Raw genomic sequence first — 10044 nt, forward strand, 5'->3', positions numbered from 1 at the left:
AAAAGCAGGGAATGACCTTGACTCAAAGCAAGCCCTTGCAAACCAAATAAGCTAAAGTTATAGCTAACGGCCATTCAACCTGCAAGCATGTGAGCGGTTTACAACACCACAACTTGTTCTGAGACCCGCCTGAGCACCCACCATCAGCATGAATAATGGTTACGGGTAAGTGGTGCTATATATCTTCTGGAGACGAGCTCCGTTCTGAAATGAACCATTTTTGTCAACACGACAAAGCGCAGATTTAAAATCCCAGAAACTTACTGCATGCGCACGATTTTACGTGTACAGCCGTACCTTGCAAAAGCTTTCTGTACCAGATGTGCACATTTTGCATCCTGCAGCGATAACATTGGGGCCGTTATCTATCCAGCCGGTTCCGTTTTCACTTTCCAAGATTAAAACCTGAAAAGCAGCATGCACGAGGGCATGCGTGAGTGGCTGCCCAATCACATCATTCCGTATCATGTCAACTAATAGAAAAAACAGCATTACAAGCATTACCGTGTCTTGAACAGTCCGTTCTGGGGACGGCCCTCCAACACTGTAACACTCGTTTCTTTTCCCCCACATTCTTTCCCACCAAAAGCCCTTGCGACTCTTATCCACGATGCCGGGGGATCGAAAAGCTACTATATGATGCTGATTCTCTTCCCGTCAAAGTCCTTATTATATCGCAAGCACCTTACCGAGTGGATCCATGAAGGTCATTAGATGGACCACGCCAAGCTAGGCGGAAATTTATTGAGTTGGAAGAGACACCGTTTGCTTATATGCTGAGAATGGCTGAGAACGGCTGCAACGGCAATATTAGCATTGCTTTTCTGACTCCCCACATGGATATCCGCCAAGGGGCGCACAGTTAACCGTTATTAGGAAAACAGGAGGGCAGAGAAGTCATCTCAACAACGGAATTTGTGTTGCCCTTTTGTCCTGAACAAACAGCAGACTGCCCAGCTTGTTCTGAACAATTTTACGTCATCATCAAGCAAGGTGTATGTAGACCAACAGGGAAATATTGGGAGGTCAACCGCTCGCGTAAGCAGCTCATAGGCCGGGCATTCCATTTGCACGCGAAATTCTTCTCCTACAAGCCTGCGGCAGGCTCCGCAATCTCGTATGTTGGTATCAAGTTTGCGTTGCCGTACTGCGTCTTTGTCAAGAGCAGCTGTATCAACACGATCTATCGCAACGTCGTTATGCGCAATCTAAGCCATCGGAAATGCAGTCAGCGAAGCAACGCCGGATTGTGTGCCGCTGCCAGCCGCAGCGCACACTTTACAGCTGTTCCGTCGAAAACATATCGCGCAGCGTAATCGACTCTAACACAGTAACGAGCGCTTACATGCGCACAATACCTGTAGACAGAACTATCAGTTGCAACTTGAGAACATGGTCACGCTTACCTTCTAATCACTCTTTTTCTCCGTTATTGAAATTACTGTACGGCAATCCTGCCGTAATTGCCGTTCATGTCGTGTTGACCGAGTCATAGGTGTATGCGTTTCTTGACGGTGTAGGTGGGAGAACAAGTGCAAGTCGTTTATTGAATGCTACTTCATCGGCCGTAAATCTACTTTAATTTACAGCACTGTAATAGCTGTCGACCGAGTATTCTAAATTTTGAAGATGTCGGAGTCATCCGAATCCGGTTACGATGAAGAGGAAGGATCCATCAGCGTGTAAGTTCGTTTGTGCAGCATCAAGACAAAGCACTTTGGAGTTTGGTTTCCACTGGAATGGCGGAATAATGGCAGGATTTAGCTGTATAGCTTTACTCTTATGTGTCTTCATGGTTATGTGGTCCTGCCATAGATTTGCATGCCAACTTCTTTTGGCGGCAATCGACAACGAGTGATTGGGGCTAGACTAGCGAACCGACCTCAAATAATGCCACTTTCTCACAAAACGTTTCTCTTTGATGTTTTTCTGATAGGGCTTTGCATAACGCGGCGGAGACAGGAGACGTCCACACTCTCGAGCGGCTGCTCGGCTTGTCGGAGGAGGCGGGCGTGGTGAGCAAGGCCTGGCCAACAGCCCGAGCCCGAAGCACTCAACCTGACCACCAGTACCAGCCCTAATCCAAACATATCCCCGCGCTCCTGCTTATTATGCTTTACAAGTCTCAAAGCAGCTACTTGTCAACCTCTCACACTGCTGCAGTCTTTATTACCTCCGGGTTGCCTCCGTACGCCGACTCGTTGCCAACACGCACCGTAGACCGCACTCCTAAATCCCGCCCCCCTGTCCCTCCCTCCCTCCCTCTTTCCCCCTGTACCTCACCTCACAAAGAGTCTCCCACTCGGTGCCGTGTTCCGCCGACTTGTCAACGGCACGGACCGCAATGACTGCACCCCCCTGCATGTGGCCATAATACACGGTACGTGAGGGTGGTGGGGTGAGGGGTCTTTGATTTGATGGAAGGGGGGAAGAGGGTAACGGGTCCATTTGGATGTGGCATCTGGGTTTTCCTCCCGCGCTTTGTAAAACCCACACGCACACACACATCCGTATATCGCTAATATCAGCTTCGATCGCCTGTGGTTTGTCTCCCCTCTTCCCCACCCCCCGACACACACACACATATTTGCGCGCGTGCGTGTGCGTGGGAGGGGGGGAGAAGGTTTGAGGGGCGGGGTACGGGGTCCCCGTACGGTGCGCGCCGGGACAATCGCTTTTTTGTCGTGATTTGACTGCTTGTCGTACAAGGATGTAATTGAGTTCCAATGAGGAAGACACGCGTCGTTGTTTATGTTCAGCACCACCTGAGCCGCCGGCCAATCTACCTTTTTCCCCCTCCCCCAACGACCTCCCCCTATTCCCGCACGTGGATGTGTTTTCTGTACATGTTATGTACGTGACCTCCCTCCCTTTTCCCCTTTCTTTTTTCCAATTGTATCCACTCATACATACATGCACACATTTCCCGCAGCCCATCCCGCCTGTGTGTCGGCGCTTCTCCGCGCCCACGCCTCCCCCTCCAAGCTATGTGACGGGGGGACTCCCCTCGCCCTGGCCACATGCCTGGGACTGAGCGCCTGCGAGGAGCGGGCAGCGGCGGGGATGGAGATTGTACGAGCGCTGCTGGCAGCAGGAGCAGATCCGTACGACAAGTACGTGCGCGCATGTATGTGCTTTAGTGATCAAACTCGCAGGCGGTGTATGTGTATACGGGTGTGCTGCGGGTTGGGGGAATCGCCAGGACCATAGCACATCGGGGGTTGTGTGTGTGGAGGGGAATTTCTAGGGGGACGGAGCAGTACCAAGAACGAAGAACAAGTGCCGACGTCCAAAGTTACGAACTGCTGCTGCTGCTGCTGCTGCTGCTGGAAGAGCCCGAGGACCAAAAAGGGGGGGAGATGAGCGCAATGAAACGCCGCAGACACACACGTGACACGATTTGGATTTGGGTTTGGGTTTAATCGTGCCTGGGGTTTTTGTGTGTGCCATGGCAAGGGGGATGTGGAGGGAGAACCACACAAAAGTTACAAGTTACCCTAAGTTCCGCACACAAGTGGGGGTGTGTCCGTAAAAGCCGGGGGGCCATGGACGTTGTATTGGTATTGATGCGGGTACGCGGGAGGTCATCCAAATGCAGGAAAACTGGCTTAACGGCCAATGAGAGTGGGGAATAATTCATGTGTCTGTATATGGGTAGAGGAAAATTACATGATGTGAAGTCGGAGGAGGAGGACGAGGAGGACAAGAAAAGAAGAAGCTGCTGCTACCGGGCGGTGGAAGGGGGAAACAGTGTATACACAGGGCAGAGGATCGGAAGGTTGGGGAGGGGGCGGAAGGAATCATGTGCTGAGAAGGTATTGAGAGAAGGACTGCCGGCGTCCGAGGTTTAGGGGGAAGGGGGGGACAGGGGGGGGAGACCTGGGCAGTGCTGAAGCCACACCATCAATGAGGTCCTGGACAGGCGAGGGGGGGTCACAAAGGAAAAGTTAGAGGGAATTTACAATAAAGAGGTCTAGGAGACACTTGTGTGTGTGTGTTTGTGTGTCTAAAAAGGCTTAGGGATCGGATGTAGGATGAGGAGGAGAAAGGGAAAATGTTGGGAATTGGGTGTATGTGTGTGTGTGTGTGTGTGTGTTTTACACCACCTGGAGTTACCGCGTTACCCACCGAAGGTGTAACCTGGGGCCCTGACGAGGAAGACCAAGCGCCAGTCAAGGGCTGTCCGAACTGGATAAAAATAGTGAATAAGAAAAACTGTTCCTATCCTATTTCACAACACGAGAGAAGGAAAGGAAAAGATGTAGGTTGCTTCCCCTCAAGCCTCAACGCTGGCATTCCTTCTCCCTTTCCCCTCCTTAGGCCATGTAATACCATGTTTAATGCAAGGCTTGCCCGGGCCCCGTGGTTGGCCTCCTCCCGACCTATCTACATGGCCTCGGTTTCATCTCCCGTGCCTCAACCATTCACCCTCAGTTTTTCATCATCTCCATTCTGTGTATATCTATATGTATATCCCCTCATCCCACTCCAAACAAACCCCAAACTTCTCTACGTACGTACATACATACAGGGACGACGGCGGTCGTACTCCCCTGCACTGGGCTGCCTGCTCCGGAAGAACCCACCTGTTGGCGTTACTCCTGGAGGGGGCGGCGGAGGTGCAGCGCTCCAGGGTGGCGGCCATGATGGCGGATGTGGCGGCGCTGGCGGCAGCGGACGAGGGAGGTGGCGGCGGCGGCGGCGGCGCCTCTCTTCCGGGGATGCTGCTGTCGGGAGTTGAACGGGCTGAGCACGTGTTGGCGGCGGCGGTGAGTTTGTTTATAACCCAAGTTACAAATTACGCACACGTTCTTCACACGTCACACGTTTATTTAGCTGCTGTTGTTGTCGCTGTCAGTGTTGCTTTTGTCGTGTCACACGACTCGTGTGTTGTAGTTGTTGGGCATGGTGTGTGAGAGCGTGTGGGCGTATCTGCGGGTGTGGTGGCGGGGGAGACTGTAGGGAGTTATGGTAAGTGTGTACCTGTCTGTGGATTTGAAACCAGCGTGCCGTAGTACCGCCACCGCGCGATGAACTAAAAGCCAAATAATGGCTCCGAAACCGCATTCTGCTGTTCAGGACCACGATGGCTTCACTCCGCTGCACCTGGCCGCCAAATTTGGTCACCCGGAAGTGGTGGCACAGCTGCTGACGGCAGCGGAGGAATCAGCCGCGGCGGCGGCGGCAACCGGGGAAGAGCTGGCGGCGGCGGCGGCAGCGAAAGCCGCCGCCGCCGCCCTGGCCGAAGGCAGCGGCAGCGAAACCGCCGCGGCGGCCGTACTGCCGCCGCTAAGTGCCGCTACGCTGGCGGCGTTGATACCGGTGGCGGACCCACTGCCGCTGCTTAAGGCCAAGACGAAGCAGGAGGGTCACACTGCGCTCCACCTGGCGGCGATGTACGGCAGGACTGCGGCGGCGGTAGCGCTGATGCGTGCGCTGGCGGCTGTGACGGCGTGCGGCGGGGCCCAAGTAATGGTGGCCGCGCTGACAGCGGCGGATAAGAAGGGGCGTACGGCAGCGGACTTGGCACGGCGGCGGGGACATCCAGTGAGTTTTCATGTGCCGTACGTGGTGTACGGGAAATGGTTTGTTGCTTGGGTTATTCGTGCAGCACCGCTGCTCCGCGGGTGATGTGGTCGTATCCACTGTAATGACCTCATCCATCCATCTATATCCATTTATACATTCATTCATTTGTGAGGAATGCATTTAAGAGCCCGATATATTCCCCCGCCCCCGCCGCCGAATCCTTTTAAGCCCTCCCTGCAAGGGGCTCCTGCTCCTACTCCCACTCGCTACTTGCATTTCGGTCTCCTGTCCTTATAGTCTTTAAGTGCCGCCGGGGCCCCCCTCCATCTCTACTCTATTGTAACCTTCTTACCTCCACCGGCCCTACTCGAAGGCCCTGGCGGACCTGCTGACGGAGGCGGCCGCCGCCAAGGCCGTACCGGATGCGGCGGCGGCCGTGCCAGCGATGACGACGATGACGCTAGGCGCCGACGGCGGAGCCGCGGCTGCTGACGGGCGCGGCTGTCGCCGTACACTCCTGCTGGCTCCGGCCGAGTGTTTGCTTCACCGTACGGCACCCGAACCAATTGAACGGTCGGATGCGGAGCCGCCGCCGGAGAACGTGAACCGTCTGCATGTTTTGACACAGCCAGGTGTGTGGGTTGTGTGTGTGTGGGGGGGGGGAGAATGAGGTGAGGTGGTGTGTGTGGGCGGGAGAATGAGGTTGTGGAGGGAGAGATGAGGTGAAGGGGCTTTCTATATTGAGCAGGGGGACTTATTAGCTAAATGATCTGAGCCACGGGCAGGAGGGGGGATTGTGGTACACGACAACATGAGTAGCTTCGTGCTGAAGCAAGAAGTAAAAGGTGCATGGGTGCGTGTGTGCATGGGTGATATAATACTTCTGGAGGGAAACTCGGCATGAGCACGAGCCGGCTCAGGACAGGCCTTCCTTGTCCTGAGAGTCATGTTCTTCCGTACTGTCGTACAGCGGATGACTCCCCGCAGCTCTGCAGTTTTTGTGACCCCTCCTCCAGGATCCATATTGGCAGAAAGGCCGGGGGGGGGGAGACGAACCACGAACGAGTGAAGCTGCTGCCAGGGCTGGTGGGGGTGGGAGGACGTTGGCATCGTCTTTAGACCTCCAGCCTCTTTTCAGGGCCCAGTTTCTCTCTTAACCCCTTTCTCTCTCTCCCCCTCCCCCCCTCAAAACCCACCCCCTTACCCCGCCTTGCGCCGGCCTCATTTCTCGCCTCATCCCCACTCCCCCCAGCCACGGGCATCCTGCACAATCTGGAGTTCTCCGACTTGGAATGGCGGACAAGCGGTATCCCGCAGGTGAATAGTATGGCGTGCGAATGTAGGAAATTGTACGACGGTGGCGCCCAGACCTTCTGTATGCTTCCACACGTCTCCCTCTAGTTCTCCCATCCCTCCTCTTCCCGCCACCCCGTCAACACCCCACACGCAAATATACGGCAACTTATGTGTCGCGACGTGCAGGCCGCTATGGTGGATGTGCTCCGATGCCACGACTGGTCGTACGTACGGCGAGTTATTCAGGTATGTATGTATGTCCTGCGTGCAAATGGAGTGAGAGGGACGGGTTGAGGCTGTAAAAGGTCGAGGGAGGGATGGCGCTGGTGCTGGTCAGGGGGTTTCGGAGCGAGAGGGGATCCCGCGGCAATGCCCGCAGCAGGTCACATGTAGGTGCGTATGTAGGTATGTGCACACGCGATGTATGGGCGGTGAGGGGTTTTAGGGTTGTAGGTGGAGGGCACGTCTTTCCGCTGCCTACAATAATGGCACACAATTTAGAATTTTCAAATCTCCCATTTACTTTCGTATTCGCGCTAATTATTAAGGTAAACATTTAGCCTCCGGCTTGTACGAGCCCGTTACGCCTTTTTCGAAGAGTAACGCAACTCCAAAAAGTGTAACACATACACACACATGTGGCGCACTTCCGTTCGTTCTCTGTCCGTTAAACACCCCCCTTTCCCCCCCCGAGGACTGCTTCTTCACAACCGCCGACTGGTCAGTTCTGCTACCGTCCTGTACATCCGCCGCAGCAGTCTTTCCTTGGCAGCAGCTTCACTCGCTCGTGGTTCGTCTTCATCCCCCTTCCCTCCCCTCCCCAATAAAAACATACATACATATGTACGTACGTACACACAAACACACACAGGCGTGTGAGGCCATAACCGATGTGCCCAGTTGTGTGGGTTTCCTGGACCATGACACGGCCATCAGCCACCACACAATGCGGGCGGCGCTGGTGGCGGCGGGGGCGGTGTGTACGGCAGTGGATGAGGTGGTGGCGGGGAAGGTGAGGACGGGGTCGGGGGGAGGCGACGCCGTTGGGGGGGTTGGAGGGGACGGGAGGGGAGTGGAAGGCGGGTTTGCGGAGGAAGATGGAGGTATGGGGGATTGTACGACGAAGCACAGGCGATGGACGAGGATAGAAAACCGTACAAGGGGGAAACCGTACAAGAGAGGGAAGGGAGGATGTCGGGGCGTCATATCCTGGAGCCGAGCTTCTTCTCCTTTGAGTAGGTTGCTCGGGGGGTGTTGCTTTTGGCTCCCTCCGCTGCCTCTTCCCCCCTCCTCCTAAGAGTCGCGAGAACTGCTTCATCACAATCTGCCTGGTTAGTTATGCCTTCGTTTGCATCTGCCGCAGCAGTCTTTCCTTGGCATCAACTTCATCCGCCAGTGGTTCGTCTTATCCCTCTCCCCCCCTTTTTTCCCCTTTCCCCCCTTCCCTCCCCGCCCCTTTCCCCCCTTCCCTCCCCGCTCCGTAAACAATCATAAGGCCCGTAACGCATTTTGTGCGGTTCGTCCCCCCGGCCACCACGCGGGTCCATGTGGTATCGTCACAAACCCCAATGACTCACACGGGTCGCACGGGTTTTGCATCCTGTCGAATGTGGCCATTGGAGGGGCTTATGCCATGGCCGTACACAGACACGCTGGTACGGAGGGCAGGGCGGTGTGTGCGTGTGTGTGTGTGTATTTGACGGAATGAGAACCTAGGGAGGTCGCCACCAAACAGGCATGAAGTGTGACATGAGGCATATCGGATGCTGAAGACGTGGCTGAGTTATTGGAGTTGGGAATGGCGTGGCGGCGGGGATTTGTGGGTTTTAGGAAGGCGGGAAGACCCGGACCCGGACATAAGGCCCGTGAACGAATGCGGGTGTCGTACCTGAACCGCCCCCAGTGTGCACGTCACTCCGAAAACCGAACCCCCTAGGCGGCAGTACCGTTATTGTCGTTGTTATTCTTATTGTTGTTCTGGTTGCATGTCGTTAGCTAACCGCTGGACTGCAGGACTTGACACCCAACCCTAAGTCGCACACCGTATCATGTGTGTTGCGCCATGCACGAGCGTGTATTACGTGTAATTGAAAGTGGCAGGAAGGAGGGAGGTGGAAGGAGAGTGCCCGCCGCAGGGGCATGAGGGAAACGGGGGAAAGCGCGTGTGTATGTATCTCTATGTGCATGCCTATGTATGTATGTGTGTGTGGTGTGTGTGTACATTCTTGCACGTAGTTGGCCGGTCGGAATATATATACATACATACATACATGCAGGGGGGGCCGCTGGTGAAGCTTAACCACCCTGTAACGACATACATACATATCGCGAACGCACGTGGACAACACAGAAACCCGCATTCATACATATATGTGCACACACATGCCTAATCGCTGCAGGAATACGGCGAGTAGCCATCGTGGATTTTGACGTACATCACGGCAACGGCACCCAGGTGGGTGGGCCGATGGCGGAGGGGCTTATGGGTGCAGGCGGCTAACGTATGTATGTTTACGTATGTCTGTATGTGTATGTCTGTACAATATATGCCTGTCTGTATATATGCCTGTATATGTGTATATATATGCATGTATGTGTTTATATGTCTGTCTATACGAGTGTATGCGTGTGTCAGAGAGAGCTTACGTGTATGTGTGTATGGGGGGGTTCAGAGAGGAGGCGTGCGTGTTGTGGGGTTCTGGGTTTGATCGGGCGGTACCGCCAGAACCGAGGGTTTCCTTAAATCATAATAATCCGCTTTGTCTGTCTGTATGCATGTAAGGTTTTTACTTCGTTGCGGTTTCGGAGCGTCCTCCGACTCGTGAAGGAAATGAATAGAAGTCTGTACCTCCGGGGTAGGTAGGTAGGTAGGTAGGTAGGTAGGTTCCCATCCGTTTCCTGCATCCTTTTTGTGTCTTCCCACCCTTCCGCTCCACTCCCTCCCCCTCTCCTCCAGCAGCTTCACTCGTTCGTGGTTCGTCTTTCCCCTTCCTCCCCTCCCCCGCCAACCACCCGCAATGCGCCCCCACGCTATCCTACCAAACACAGGCCTGCGTCCTCAACACCGTGCCTTCCATTCGTACATTATCGCTCCGTACGCCGTACAGCGACGGCCAGCAGCATTTCCCTGTCTACAAGCCCTGGTTGGGCGACAACGACGAGCACAACATCCTCTTCGCCAGGTACGTTTCTGTGAGCGCATCATCGCCGTTGTGGTTT

General features: G+C 54.8%; 1 protein-coding gene across 1 annotated transcript in view; it reads left to right on the forward strand.

The window, feature by feature from the left end:
* Positions 1–148: 148 nt before the first annotated feature.
* Positions 149–10044, forward strand: part of VOLCADRAFT_118904 (uncharacterized protein) — a gene marked incomplete at both ends in the record, with an annotated part of 12955 nt that continues 3059 nt past the window's right edge. The window contains 12 exons of the mRNA XM_002954890.1: positions 149–165; positions 2295–2380; positions 2933–3174; positions 4608–4769; positions 5080–5547; positions 5903–6161; positions 6782–6846; positions 7012–7071; positions 7697–7837; positions 8321–8480; positions 9225–9280; positions 9874–10007. Of these exons, the coding sequence (XP_002954936.1) occupies positions 149–165; positions 2295–2380; positions 2933–3174; positions 4608–4769; positions 5080–5547; positions 5903–6161; positions 6782–6846; positions 7012–7071; positions 7697–7837; positions 8321–8480; positions 9225–9280; positions 9874–10007 (1850 nt within the window). The remainder of the gene's footprint in view (positions 166–2294; positions 2381–2932; positions 3175–4607; positions 4770–5079; positions 5548–5902; positions 6162–6781; positions 6847–7011; positions 7072–7696; positions 7838–8320; positions 8481–9224; positions 9281–9873; positions 10008–10044) is intronic.

Source organism: Volvox carteri (genome assembly GCF_000143455.1).
Source record: "Volvox carteri f. nagariensis unplaced genomic scaffold VOLCAscaffold_47, whole genome shotgun sequence".
Taxonomy (NCBI): domain Eukaryota; kingdom Viridiplantae; phylum Chlorophyta; class Chlorophyceae; order Chlamydomonadales; family Volvocaceae; genus Volvox; species Volvox carteri.